The sequence below is a fragment of the Echeneis naucrates genome, chromosome 18, assembly GCF_900963305.1.
Source record: "Echeneis naucrates chromosome 18, fEcheNa1.1, whole genome shotgun sequence".
NCBI lineage: Eukaryota > Metazoa > Chordata > Actinopteri > Carangiformes > Echeneidae > Echeneis > Echeneis naucrates.
The window spans coordinates 6000108-6015735 of record NC_042528.1 but is presented as its reverse complement, the minus strand read 5'-3'; the positions used below and the strand labels follow the sequence as shown (position 1 = coordinate 6015735).

The window sequence follows — 15628 nt, the reverse complement described above, 5'->3', positions numbered from 1 at the left end:
CGATGTAGTAATTACCTGCATATGAAAACAAAAATGCTCAGTTACTTGCATATTCCCACTATCCCACTATGAGCCCTCAAATCCACAAGCAAGAATATGTTCACTGCAGCTGGGCAAGTCTACCCATAAGCACATGTGAGCTCAAGGCAAGCTGGTTTTTCTTGCATCAGCTCAGTGCCACTTTATTAAAGCAGTCTGGCTAACAGACTCCCACACTCCTTTGCTATCTTAGCTGTCGTTGATCTGTGTTGGCATCGCCCTCAATCATCCTCATGAGTTTTTTTTCCCCCTGCATCTTCCGTGTTGGCGAATGTGAAGAGTGAGGAATCGCAGGCCTGAGAGGTGTCAAATGACCATAAATGGATGACTATGTTGGTCTGTTAATCACTGAGGTTCAGCGGGTCAAGTTTCACATTTAGGGAGAGAGGTTGAAGGTTAGGCCATAAGTGCGAAGGTCAGGGGTCGACTGTGAGGTTGAGCACACTCCAAACGTCACAACTGAATCATGAGAGGAGAGTTTTGTTTTTTTGCTCCTCCTCTCTTACTCACACGAGTGCTTTTGAGCAACAGTTACAGCTGAGTACTGGTCTGTAAATGTTCCAACAGGTTAACCTTTAAAAGATATTTAAAACAAATGACCTCGGAAAAGCAACTGAGCACCCACTTCACTGTGTTTTCCCTTCACTTGCCAAGGGACTCATTTCTTTCACTCTACATAACAGTTTCCTTTGTCGTTGATGAACTTTAATAACACATATGTGCTCCTTCTTTCTTGTCAGCCATTTCAAACCTGAGCAAAAAGGCCTAAGGTGTTATTCAGATGATGTGCGAAAGAGAAGACTGATCCATTCACAGATTGTCAACAGCACATCAGTTTGACTCCTTGACTGTCAGCTTCGAGTTCATCACAACCTTTCACACTTGTTTCCTCACTTCCTTTCTCTCATCTGATGAGTCTCGATGAATGTACTTAACATTCCAGTGTTCATTAACGTGAACTAATCTGCTAAATCTGTGTCAGCCTTTCCTGAGCACTCTTTGTTGACGCTTGCCCAAGTGGATACCTTAAATTGCTTGGTTTTGAGGTTGGGTGGGCAGAAGGTTAAAGTGTTCAGTGGAAAAAAATGTGGGCACTTAATCATCCTTTGTCTCTCTATGAAGAAATCTAACCCTGCCATTGCATTGTTTATGGGCTAATAAAGCTGTTCTTTTGTGTTTGTCAGTGACAGCACTTCAAGAATTAAGGTTGCCAATAATGGTTAAATAAATGGCAATATCCATAATATATTTTTTAATCATTAATCTAATAAGCACCAAATATGGTTTTTCAAATCTGTTAATGAGCCTCAAGTAAAAAAGGCAAATGTCTTGTATTTTTCTGATCAGTAGTCCAACCTTTCATATCAAGGTTATTGTTTTGCATGGTACACTATGCAAAATAAAATCCTCACACAACCAACAAATGTTTCACTTTGCTTGTAAAATGTTTTAAATGATGGTTGTAAAATTAGTAAGAGATTAATTTTCTGTGTGTTTACTAATAAATGAATTGTTTCCACTCTTAGTTAAATTAGCAAAATCAAAATGGAAGACAATCTAGACTTTCATTTTTCTGTGGCTTGAAGGAGAAAGTGAATCTTTTCCAAAATGTTACATCAATATTAATATTACATCTTACAACTGACCACATAACAATAAATTTGTCTCAATTTTAAGGACTAATTCAGTGAAGTCTATCTGCAATTTTTTAAATTTTGCTCACACCTTTCCAAACTAGCGTAGACTGGTCTGCACTTGGATAGCCAAGTTGCAGATCAGCCAGTCTTGCTTCCGTCTTTAGGGCACTGCTCATGACCATAAACGGTCCTTCAGTTGCTTTCAACGTAAAGACTAATAAGAGATAAGGAAGGGTCCACTGGGACTTAAATGAGTGCAAGGGAGATAGAGGTGGATAGCAGGATAAAAGATGACGGGATTGAAAGAGGAGAAGAAGAGTAGCAAATAATGGGTACCAGGATGGAGGGAGGGAAAAAGGGAGGAAATGGCATAAGAGCTGGATAAAGAGAAAAGGAAGAAAGGGGCTGGGATGTGGGAGCGCACAGAGGAAAGGAAATGGAGGAGGAAGGCAGATAAAGGTAGAAAGAGTACAAGGGGAGGAGGAGTGCGGATGAGAGGGGAAAGAAAAAAGTCATTTGGTGAATTTTTATAATTAGTCACTGAAAACGTGTGTGGGACATAAAAGGAGCGTGACAGGAGGCGTAAAGAGAGGCAGAGGTGAGCTAGTGATCAGCGTAAGGAGATCATTATATCTTATGAGTAAGCAATATTAAGTGGAGTTGAGTGAACACAGTATGATAGAGCAAGGCAAGATGGCTGACACTCTCTAGGTACAGGCTTATACTTCTTTCATTAATGTAGTGAGTAATTTGAGTTTAAATTCAGTAATTTGAGCTCAAAGTTGACGACTAAGGGCTTTTTAGAAAAGCAGCCTCTCTCTTCACTCCCACTCACTTTCAGTAGTTTTTTTTAAGCTGTAGATACATCTATTTAAATATCTGAAAGAATTCTCCTTTTCTTTTTCTTCTCACATCACTTTAGTTGCCTCCTTTGCCAGCCGTTCCTGACGCTAAGCCTTGTTGTTGTCTTTTCAAATACCTCTTGTCGCACAGCTGACAAATGGCTAAGATAAGATGACAATTCCCCTGGCGCTTTTATAAATAAACTCCAACCTATCAGATGGGTAAATGGGACAGGGTTTTATCTAAGGGCTCTATTTACCTAATTTTAATGTATATGTCACAGTATATATGGGATTTTAATAATATGCCATAGTTTTAATTTTCAGTGAATTAATGTGTACAATGTCTTCAACAACCTGTGAGATGTCTCTGTGTGTTTTCCCATTTGTCCTATCATGACCAATTTACCTTTTAAGATCCCCTCTGGTAATGTTTCATGTCACATAGTGTTAATATATCGGCATACCCTTTTCATAGATATGACATGCTCATGTACGGACCACCCACACACACACAGACGTACACACACGCACATGCACATACACTCGGCGTGGCTGCCCTCTTCTTGACAGTGCTTTTCCAGCAACAGAGCTCCCCACCTACGTCTCTTCATGGAAAAGGTCACGTTGGCCACATGACCTGACCTGAAGAAGACCTGGTGGATCACCAAAGCAAGCCAAGCACAATCAAATTACACCCCCGGGAGATGCGCCACATTTGCTCAACTCTACTTGAGAGATATTCTGTTTCTCACTGGGCACTTGTAAAGATCAGCTTACATGTTTATGGTCAGCCAAACCTAGAATAAACAGATGCCCGGCAAGGTTCAAACTCTGTTTGCCTTAGACTCTTACAGTTTTACAGCTGATTAGGGTTTCAGGTAGCAGATAGTTTCATCTTATGGAGGAAACAATGGAAGTGTAGATAAGTTTGTCAAAAATAAGTTGCAGCTTGACAGTGGACCCCCTTCACCGGCAAGGCTATGCAGGTCTTCGCTTAAATAAACACAAGTTAGCGTGAGGGAAATTGACGGCAAAGAGGCTAAAGGTCAAACTCAGTCGGATGACTTGGTTAGCTATGAGGCATTCCATTTACCCACAAACTGTCTACTACATATCTTTATTGTCTCCACCATCACCTCCTTCTCTTTTTGTTATTGCCATTACTATTGTCAATGCTAAATAAACCCTTGTTTTCTTTCCTTTGGTCTGGAAATTGTCCAAAAATCGCTCAAAATTTTTTTACAAAACATTAGATTTTTCAGAGCCTAAGGGGGTATCTTCTTGCTTGTTCTCTCTTACAGTTAGTCCACACGAAGGAGCAAATCTTTGGCAGACTTTGTTTGATAAATTATTTAAACGATGAATTAATTAAAGTTTGGCCTGATGATTAATCTGCTGATTACAGTGCCTAAAGCCTGATGTGATGTTTTCACTTGTTTGTCTTCTCCAAACTTGAATTCAAGCTTTTCACTTAAAACAATCGGTTTTGGTAAACTGGGTGTGTTGCCTTATTTCATATACTCTTGTCATAATATGTTACCTTCCTTTTAACACAAACACATCTGATATTTTCACCTCAACTCAGTCTTTGTGACTGTAGTACACTTCACTGTCTCCACAGTTCTAAAATGAACAAAACGCTCACAAAAACACATTCAGTTATTCTGCCAACATCAACTTCAAATGCGATTTTCTAAAATGAAATCTCGTCTTCAGATCCTCCTTCTCCATACAAGGTCTGGAATCCACAGTTTGACGTTAACCATATAAAAGACAGCAGGTCACCTCAACTACATCGCTGGCTGTTGAGTGCCACAGCATGTGAAAGCATCCAGAACACCCGATAAATAAAGCTTATCAAACCAAGCTTGTGAGATTAGATGCTGCCGGGACTGAAACCTGCATACCTTGCCTGCAACAAGACCATGTTTGGTGAGCAGTAGTCCACACAAGATAAACATTAAGCATTGTCAAGCTTTGGTGTACATTGATGATGGCATGTGAGGTTAAGCAATGAAGCAGGCATGAGAAGCCAAGCCTGCTATGGTGCTTTACTGGTGCGAATCAGTGATCCGCTGAGTTACATACTGCACTGTGCAAGAGGGGGAAATACTGCTGTTGTTCAGCATGTGAGAGTCATACCAGCAAGGTTATTAAACTTTGGCTCTCATAAGGCCTTACTTTATGGTTGTGTTAAGTGTTGTTATGCACAAAGCTGCTTGCCATTTTACATTTAATAGTTTTGAAAAGGTGAACAAGACTGGAGTTGGGACAATTTTTGAAAGATTTTAGATGCAAAAGCTGAAAACAAGATCTCATATGAGTTATTTCATCACCAATTAAGCAGCACATATTTTAGTGAAATCAAACACTGCTTTGGTGACCAGAAAGGGGGGACGCTCATGTTTATGGATCACATGGAAATAGTGCAAGTCATGCTCAGAAATTATTCACATTACTCTTAGTCTTGTCTGTTTTTGTGTGAATATCCACACCTGTCTGCAAAAGTGTGTGATGTGTGATTGCACTTTTCCCAAGCAGCTTGAGTGTGAATGTGTGTGTGAGTGTGGTACAGTCTTCTGAAAACCTGCAGCTCCCCTGTATACAAGACACATCGTTACAGCAAAGATGAAGTGGTGCTGTCTAGCCTCAGCTAATTCACCTGAGTAAATTTCAGTGGCTGCCAGGCTGGATGGCTTCCAAACATATCCACAACCATTAGGTTCATCTGGCCATTTCTCTCTTTGTCTGGATGTCTGACTTTTACACAATGCAAGAAGCTAAACTCGTCTGCCCTCCTCTGCTTGTGGACATCACAGAATTCAAAGCATCTTTTAGGGATTTATTTGTCAAACAAAGACACAAACAAAAAAGCTGCAAATGAACTATTAGTTATGCTGGCAAGAGTAATTTATAGAGTAAATCAATTACTTATTTGATCAGCAAAAATCGGAAAATTCCCCAGAACCAAGTGACAATTTAGATTGTTTATTTTGTCTGATAATTCATCCTTAAAGTACAAATGTTCATCTTAGAATTATGATAAAAAGGAAAGAAACTTTGGTGAAGAGATCAGCAAATGTACACTTCTGCTGCACAATGATATGATTAATCAATTAACAAAACAGCTGCTTAAAGTTACTAATTTTCTGTTGACCATCTCAGTGACCAATCATTTTAGCCCTAAAAGGAATTTCTTGATATTTTAATGGGTAATGAATTAGCTGATGAATGGAAATGAATCAGATAACTTTGATTGAAAAGGTAAGGAACCTTGTCTCTTCCAGCTGAGGCTAATATGTTGAGCCGCACAGTGTTGAAACTATTTATTTTTAAATTTTTCAGCAGGAAACTATTGCAAATCATTGAAGCAATTCATTACTCTAAAAAATGCTTTCGCTTGTCTCAACTTCTCCAATGTGAGAAATGAAATATTTGTGGATTTGTATTATGCTGGCGCAAAAAAAACACATATTTTAAATAACTCTCCCCCTGAGAACTTTAAACAGGCAAATTTATCAACCTTTTATAGATTAAAATGTTAATCAATTCACCGCAAAAGTAATTAATATAGAATTCAACAATGTGATTAATCATTATTTGCAGGCACAAGAACAGGTTGCAAATTTCCTAATGTAACACTGAGAGTACACAAGGTCAAGAAGTGAACTCTCCATTAGGTTTCCACAAAGTCAGTACTTGAATCTTGACTTCATCTGCGTGGTGCTACAGTAACTCCTTGCATTCATAATAACTTCAGCAGTGGACCAAATATGGTATTAGATCAGTTTGGGCATGTTTGGCTATTCAGTTACAAAGTGACAAACTGAGCAGTGAGGCTTAATCAAACTGCTCCAAGAAAAATATCTGATAAAATCTAATATACCTTTCTTACATCACTTAGTCACAGATGTGTGGCACTCCGAAATAACAACCCTTGTTGCTTGAATAGTTATACTTCTGTATAACCTCATGCAAAAACCATGACTCCAAACCTATTTATCAAGAAAGCAATATTATAAATGCAGATTATGAAATTGTTTACACGAGAGAAGAATGGGCTGTTATTCCACATGTTGGACAGGAAATAGATTTTCACTAGAAACTAAATGGTTTACCTCACATTTTTTGGATATGCAATACCACTCACGTGCTAAGATGTAATGAAGTTACATTCGTAGAGGCTGCTCTGGCATGACTGTAATGCAGTGAGCCTGGGCAACAAAGACTTATTACCTACATGTTGCAGCAGCAGTTGTTACAACGTGAATGGCTCCCTCAGCTTCAGTGAAAACTAATTCACCCCGGCTCTGGGTTTTACCACTGTGATGTGTGGAGTCTGGCTCCACTAAGCCAGAACTGGCACCACAACTAAGGTATGATTATCTTCAATGTAGTCCTGACCTCAGACGTATTCAGGAACTATTTATTAGTGATTCATATGAAATATGGTCCAGTCTTGTTCTTCTCTTTCTTCAGAATTTGTTGTACTTTGGTGTAATATGGTTAAAAAGGTGTGGGGGAGGGGGGGAGAGGGCTAGTCTGGACATGGCTACAGTCTGACATAGGAAATAAATATGAAAAGACGAAAATTCATAGACATGAGACTTGATTGGCTAAAAACACGAAGTCAAACTAGATGACAGGTGCACAATTCAGACAAAGATATAACGGAATAAATGCCATCAGTTACTGGTCACAAATGTAGCTTGGCAGAAAGGAAAAGTGAAACTTTGAAAGGCAAAGCAACAAAATGAGAACACGAGGCACCAGAAGAACTACAGCAGAGATGTTGTTCATGTGCAGGTCAGAAACTGGCTGATCGCACGCCATCTGAGCTCTGATTCCGTTTCCAGGTGAGATTAGAGGCAGAAAAATAAAGAGCAGAAACCACAGCAGCTCAGGTAGGTGGTCGCGCGCACACATACCTCTTCTTCGTGGTTGGTGAATTCACTCTGCTCGTTTTCTTTCTCGATTTTGTTGTTATTCATTCTGAGTCGGACTCTCTATCACTTTCACTTGGACTGTCTTCTTTCTCCTCGCCTTTCGTCTCCGTTTCGCTCGGCTCTTCCACTCCGGGACGCAAAAAAAAAAAGAAAAAACAAAAGAAAAAAGAAAAAACAAAATTGGAGGAAAAGAAGAAGAAAAAGAAGAAGAAGAAGAAGACGACAACAGTCCGCGTGCGGCCGCTGTCCTACTGACCCGAGCTTCCCTTTAGTTTAGCGACATCAATGATGAGCGGAGCTGGATTTGGAAATAATAATAAAATAAAATGGAATAAAAACAGCAGAAGGGATAGACTGTCGGTACTGTCAGATATTCCTCAGAATTCCCCGGATAGCTCTTCCGGACGCTCTTGTCGCTGTTCCTCAGATGAAACACAGTAAATGTTCATCGGGACGGAGCCGCGAGCGAACTTCTCTCACCATCTCCGCGTGAGGCAGGGCGGGGCGGGGGGCGGGGCTTAGTGGGGCGGGGCGGAGGCTGAGATGCGCCTGCTGGATTTGATCAAAGTCTTATCAATTCCTGAGAGACCAGGGTCAGTCACCTATCTGGACCAGCTGAGTGTTATTTCAGTCACCGAGAGCTTCACCCCTCCCTGAGCTGAGCAGGTCTGAATAAAGAAGTCTTCACCCTATCCCATGAATTACATCATTTAAATTATTTTTTTAGTTTTATCATCTGGTCCTCTCTTATTTTATTTCCCAATAGTTCTCAATGCCCTTTGTACACTACCAGGAATAAAATGAGGCCATAATTTATCATTAAAACTTCCCAAAAGTTGCCACAACTCATCTAGCATATAATAAAATAACCCTAAGTGTAATTTTTTGTTCAGATTAAATGAGATATAACATTTTAAATGGATTTCTTTCTAGCTGCTATTCCCTCTTTATGCTAAGATAAGCAAACCAGCTGTTGGTTCTAGCTTTATTTTTATAGACATGAATGATAACTGTCAAACAACTCCCAGCAAGCAAATGATTGTTTCATAAAAGTATTTCTATAAATGTAAATCCGCAAGTTTAGTAGAAATGCAACCTTAGCTTGGAAGGCACATGATGTAATACATGGGCAATGGAATCTCCACCTTTAACTTAGCGGGTGTGGGAATTCAACCCTCTAATTTACATGATTTCAATTTCATATACACCTTCCTACCAGGTGTGCATCAGAAATAAATATTTTGTGTTTTATGTCAAACGTGTATCAAGTCCAAAAATACTAGACTCAGCCAATTAAAGATTACCTATATGTATTTTTTTTTTTTAATTACAGAGATTCAACTCTCCACTGGCTGCTGTAATTTATGATAAAACTGAGACAAATGATCTGGAGCTAAAATGATGATGATGATGATTGTGGGGTTTTGTTTTGTTTTTTTTTCAGGTATTTTGCCTTTATAATAGCCACAGTGAGAGAGCGAGGGAGGGGGACATCAAAGGGTCACCTGCTGGATTCAAACCCACATCACAACGGTTAGGACTAAGTCTAAATGGTATTTGCTCTGCTATATAAGCTCCCATGCACAGCAATTTTTGTTTTGCTTTACTGTGATTGCCCTGATACAGGTTGTAACATCTTGAATGCACAGTTTTACTTAGCCTATATGTGTGCCATTTTTGGTTCCAAACAAGTACAAATTATTTAGCCTTTTATGATCAACGATCTATGGTATGATGTGTCAAATTAAGTGTTTTATTTTTGTTTTGTTTTTTTGCAGTGTGTTGAACAGTGTGTCATTTATAATACATTTCAAGATGCTAGTATTTGACTAGTTGATTTCTTGGAACTAAACAAGATCTTTGGGAATGTTGTTTTGTTTTACTTATCAACAGTTTCTCATCTATATACACAGTTGAAGAGTCATTCATTTTCCTATATACATTATGTCAGTCTGTTTAACCTTCAACCAAGTTTGACATACCATGAGGTTCCATCATAAATCTATAAATTGCAGGATGTTGCCTTCAACATGCTCACTCAACATAACTCATCCTATAATGATAGGCAGAGCAGAAGACACAGGCGACTATCAACATGGCACTTAGTTACATTTTTCAAGGAAAAAAGTTCCTCTCGGGCATTACTGATTGTGAATATTTCTTTGTTGTTTTACAATTAGCAGAACCAGTTGTGTATGTAAAGAGGTACTATGTAAATTGTTCAAAATTGTGAGATGACAATAAGTTGCACTAAACCAGGGTGAGCTCACCCAAGACCATTAGATTTATGACCCTTGAGTTGGGAAATAGTCAGACCCTGGAGCCATGAATGTGATGTGTCGACTGCAGTGGAGATGAGCAAACACTTAAAACTTTACTGGCACACCTATTATTGTCTGCAGTGCAGGATGCAAATCAGCCTTAAAAGCAGCAATCAGGTGACAAGGCAGCCTTGAACGCTCCCCCCATTTCAAAATATTTATTTTGAGCAACTGCTTCACTTTGTATTTTGCAATGAAAAGTTCAAGAGCTGACAGTAGCTCGATAGAGGAGGCTTTGACTATATGTTGCATGAAATTTATTGCAGAGGACAGACTCCCATTCTGTGACAGCTAGTGCAGAAAACAGAGTCAGTCGTTTTCGCTGAACTTGCACCTCAAAAGCAACAAAAGAAGGAAAAACAGTCATCGTGGATCGGTCTTGGACATTTGTGTGCTTTCTCCTCCGAAATCATGTCTATATCAATTACACTGAATCTGAAGCATACACAATGAAGAAGGGGCAAGGCAGATTCTTTTATGCTGATAAGAAGCAGTTCAGGATGAAGAGAGGGGGAGGAGGGTCTTGGAGTTTTCGAAGCAGATAAAAATGGAAATGTTCCCTTTGCTGCTCAACACCCCTGTATCAAAGCTTCCTGCTGGAGTCTGGGGAGCAGGGAGGGGGAGGAGGAATGGAAAGGAGTCGGGCGAGGCGGGGGGAGATGTCCCAGCTGTGTTTGACAGGTCTCAGGGCTGAGCTGTGTGGTCTGATGCTTGGAGAGGGAGGGTGGCTCCCCACAAAAACACACACAGACACACACAAACACACACCAGGGGGGAGGGCAGAAGAGCAGCTAGGAGACAGTCTGGTCATGGTGTCCTGGGTAACATGTCAACAAGCTTTGACGTGGTCCAGCCTCACATCAAGATATCTCTTTGTTATCTAGGGGAATGGTAGTTTAAGAAGATACACAAATGTCAGCCACACTGGTTAAAGAGGTCTCGTTATTTTATTTTTAGTTGATGGAAAGAAAAGAAAATAAGGGTCAGCATGTCTTTCTTTTTTTTTTTTTTTTTTTTTGGAGTCTCATTAGTAATCACTAAAAAGCAAAGTGCTTCAACCAAAGAATTTTATGGCCTGGACAGTTTTCTTTCTTTTTTTTAAGTTTTCATTTTTTTTGACCATTTGTTGTCTTTTTGAGGGTATTATCCTCTGTGACACTGGCAACAGATGATGTCAAGACACTTTCAACTAGTGTTCACTCAGCAGGAATTTATTTCCTCCAAAAGTGACATTTAGTGAACTTAACATTTAAAACATTGACTGACTAACACAGTAGTTCAACAACATTAATGATGTAATGCTGTTTTGAACTAGGAGGTTATAAATTTTCAGTCCAGAAAACCTCATCAGCTCGTATCTTAAATTTCAACATTGATCTGCGGATAGTATTTGCATGCAGTGTTGTTGTCACATTGGTATTAATTACTATTTCTGATGACATGGAACCATTAAGAAATACTGTTGGAAGTATAACAAGTATTTGGGTGTGTCATTCCATACCTGAGTAGAGTAAATGAAATGCTGCATAAGGTGACTTGGAAATAGACAGTTTCATATTTAGATATGAGATTTGTATTACTGTAGTATCATGTCAGCTATTTCTTGGCAAAAATGCAACATGCATATTTCCTCAAAATGCCAAACTATTGCTTCACAAACAGTTTTTCCCCCCAGATAAACAACTATCTCACAAGAACCTCTGCTGAAACAAAGGCATGACGGATTACTGAGACACAAATCAGTTTATCCAATATGGTCTTCTGGATCACTGATTCATAGCTAAAAGGCCAGCTTGATATGAGCACCAAAACAAGAATCTATCATGACATAAAGCCAATGTATCGACGAGTGATGACTCCCCGAGGGAGGAGCCCTGTGATTCTTGAAATCCACCTGGTTGGCAGATAGATGACTACGAGGTGTTGCCTCGCCTACACACTTTCTCTGCATTCCTGCAACTCGGTAGCAGATAAAGCTCCTTATCATTGCATTCCAAGGTTATTAACGTTCTCTGAAACAACCAAAAAGGGGCGGCGGAAGAGGAAGATCAATGTTGCAATCCCTTCAGAGGTCATCTGTACAGAGGGGAAAACAAGCAGGCAGAACAACACACTTCTTCCCTTTGACTGATGAGGGGTAAGTGACTGTTATTTGGTTCAGAACCGGGCTATGCAATTCCTTTGACTTACTGATATGCAGCGTTCCTTACTTATGCTTAGTGCCCTTTGATCTTCCTCTAAGATTACTAATGAGCAATTTGTGATGAGATTGACCCACACTAATTGGCCATGGGAGGCTCAGTACTGTGTTTTAGTTTTGCTCTGTCCTTCACAGTGCAGGTTTTTGCAAGTTAAGCCCTGTTTACTTAACATCAGTGTGATATGAAAATCTAAATTAAATTTATTTATACAGCACCAAAACCTTACAATGTTACATCAAGGCACTTTACATATAGAGCAGGTCTAGAACTAACACTTTATGGAGTTGTTAGAGACCCAACACATCCCTCCAAGAGCAGGGACATGGCAACAGTGGCAAGGAAAACCTTCTTTTTAGAGTCAGAAACCTCAGGTAGAACCAGGCTCAGGGAGGGCAGCCATCTGCCTCGACTGGTTGGGTTGAGAGAGGGAGAGATAGGGGACAGCAGAAAGAGAAGCAGAGGCAGTGAGAGAAACACAAAAGGACAGGAGGGTGGGATGGAGAAAGAACAAGAGCAAGAGAAGATACCATGGAAAATACAAACAAAACATACAGAAAATTTACAGTGATTGCAACCTGTCAGTTCTAAATGTGCTCTGGTAAATATTAGCAGTAGGGGAGAAGAAGAGGATACAATGGGAAGTGAGTTATAGTGTGTAATAACTAACTAGCTTGTGCAGCAGCAGGTACTGAGCAGGGACATGGAGAGGAGATGATTCAGCACCTGTAGGATGGGGACAGGAAGAGAGAGGACAGGAGGGAAAACACCCAGACTATGGGAAGAAACAAATCACATTACACGACAATACAAGCTACTTCCTCGACGTTTTTAATCATTTCAGTTGTTTTATTTCCTTCCTGCAGAGTTCGCAGCCGTTTTCTGAAATCAATTCTTCAACATCTTGCAAAGTATAAGAATCGACAGTTCCCATCTTTTCAGGTGGGCCTGTTGACCAAAACACTGATTTAATTGCATGGAACTCCCAACTGGTTTTGTCCATTGACATTTCCAATAAAGTCTATACCAAAAAAGGAGGACAGCCTCTTTAGAAAGGTTGACAAAAGTAGAGGAAGGTAGATTGTTAGATTGTGGTCTCCATCAGACAGCAGGTTTAACCACAACAGCTTCAGTAAAATACTGCTTCAATAAGATTGCTTCAGTAATGATCATCTTTGAGCAGTCACATGGGAAATCAGATCAGTGCTTAAGCAGCAAGACAGCCAACTAAAATGTTTAACCCTTTAATTAAATTAAAGCCAATGTGGCCGAAGGTAGGCCGGACTCAAATTAGTCAGGGACAACTTAATTCTTAATCCTGACCTACAGTATTTTTGTCTTTGGGTGCTATTAGTAAGCAACATGCTTGCAACAGTCGTGTTAACGAGCTGATTTTCAGCAGGAACAGTGTCCACCATATTCAACCTCTTACTTTAATGTGCTATCTTAATAAAATAGATCAACAATCTTGAAATCTCCAAGCTCGAAATGCATTTAGTTATTCTGGTATTTACACATAAAATTAACAATTTGAAAGGGAGATGTCACTCGATGAAAAGTATGTTGATCCCATTAGACCGAGTAACATTTCAAACAAGGACAACAGAAAATTGTGAATGTGGCAGGGCCTATGTCAATAGAAGTCACCAGAACCTGACTAACTGACAATGCCACCTGGGGAATTTCACCCCAGGAAATATCTTGTGTGCACCTGGGCCAAAACATTGGTGACTTGAAAGGCTATGCAGATTCAACAGCTGAAATAAGACAGATGTGGTTCCAAAAGACAGCCAATTTACTGATTGTAAATTAAATAATTAAAAAAAGGAAGCTTGCACCAACTTGAAGAAAGATTGACAGTTAACATTTTGTCATACAAACATGGGTAATGGTCTTTTCAGTTAGTCCTGCTTACAGTTAAAGCTGCATACTACATACATACTGCACAGGTTAACCCAGCCCCACAGTTTCATCATCCACAACATCTGAGGTAAACTTTAATTCATCAGCAGCAGAAACAAACACCCGTTCGACCAGGCAAGGAGTAACCTTTAAACTACCCTCAGGAGTGGTTGGCCTGAACTTGAGCTGCTGTGTTCAAGATCCAACTGTCTACAAGGCATTAACATGAATACTGGTCTTTCATTCATTCATCTTCCAATGGCATATCCATTTCCAGCTCGTGGGGGTGCTCGAGGCAATCCCAGCTGAAACTGGGCGAGATCAGAGTACACCCTGGACAGGTCGCCAGTCCAATGTTGGGAACACAACCTTCTTGTTGTGAGGAAACAGCGCTAACCACTATGCTGCTGTGCTGCCCATTCAATCACTGAATCAGGTGTCTGGAAAACTTTTCCTGTTTTTCATTATATTTCTTTTGCTGGGCAATCTTAAAGCAACAGAATGCAACAGCTCTGATAATTAAGTGGGCCACATTACTGAGTAGTGAGGTAGAATGTGTATTTATCCCCAAGGGCATGGTCGGGGTTATCATGAGCCGTCATGTGTTAAATCTGACAAGCCATGAGAAAGAAGCCTGCTCTAAACAAAAACAAAACCATTACTTGTCAAACTACCTTTCTTTGCCTTCATATATTGAAATTGTGTCGAGGTACAGAAACACAGAAATAGGCACAATCTCCCAGTAGACTATAAGCTTTCATGATTCAGTGGGCAGAAAAAAGGGTTCAGTAGAGAGCAGAAGCCATGCTAAGTATGTCTCCTAGGCTTGAATTCCCAAATGTTGACACAAGTCTATGTAATGGACCATTATGCTCCTTTTGAATGCTGTTGAGTTAGTTTAAGATGTCTTAGAGCAGGTCAAAGCAAAGCACGGTAAGTTATAGCTTTTCCTTTGTTGTTCAGTTCGATCAATAAAAGGTTAAACTAAAACCCACTTCCTGAGTTCTTTGTCTTTCCCATTGCTTTTAATCTTTATTGAACAATGTTTATGTGAAAAAAACCTGTTCAATTGCTTTCTGTGGTTTATACTGAGCTGTAGGACTCTGTACTCTGACCTTTACATACTTTGGAGTTGGATCCTCTATTGTTAGTTTTACTGATTTGCTTTTTCTCATTTTTCCACTGCTTGTAATTGTTCTTGTAAAGTTTATCATCATGGATGGACTTCCAAGGACATATACACAAGTAAGCCAATTCGCAATTCTTGGCAAATAAACAAACAAATGAATGTGTAATCAATAAATTCAGCAGTGCAGTGTGTGCCTGAGTGAGGAGGCAATGTTGTATGATGCAGCAGTACAAACCAAATGAGTGCCAAGGAGGAGACAATCAGTGGGAATGAGCTCCTATACACTCCGAAACACACTTCCTGCGCATGGTAGGAAAGCAGCCACACAACTCAAGTATGGTTGGAATATGGCATTTATATCTATGTAAATATACACATGCAAACAGCTCTGTGCACACTGTTCATGCGTTGTTCTTTAATTATTCAACTTCCTGTTACAATGTCACTAGACAGAGTACATGCTCATATGGCTCCTTTAGTTTAGCACATGAACTGGCTAAGTTTGTAATTAAATGCATAAAGCGCAGCTGAAGATAAGAGTCTTCTGAATAATCATGTCACAAGATAGTGCACAAATTGTAAAGTGAGTTTCTAATCGGTATCAATCGTTA

At 39.8% G+C, this 15628-nt stretch overlaps 1 protein-coding gene across 4 annotated transcripts in view; it reads right to left on the bottom strand.

Moving 5' to 3' along the window:
- The window catches only part of LOC115059138 (RNA-binding protein with multiple splicing-like), a 34037-nt gene extending 26097 nt beyond the window's left edge, over nt 1-7940 (bottom strand). For all 4 annotated transcript variants that reach the window (XM_029526746.1, XM_029526747.1, XM_029526744.1 and 1 more), the window contains exon 1: nt 7450-7940. In XM_029526746.1, coding sequence (XP_029382606.1) covers nt 7450-7512 — 63 coding nt within the window. In that variant the 5' untranslated portion in view covers nt 7513-7940. The remainder of the gene's footprint in view (nt 1-7449) is intronic.
- Nucleotides 7941-15628: the final 7688 nt, after the last annotated feature.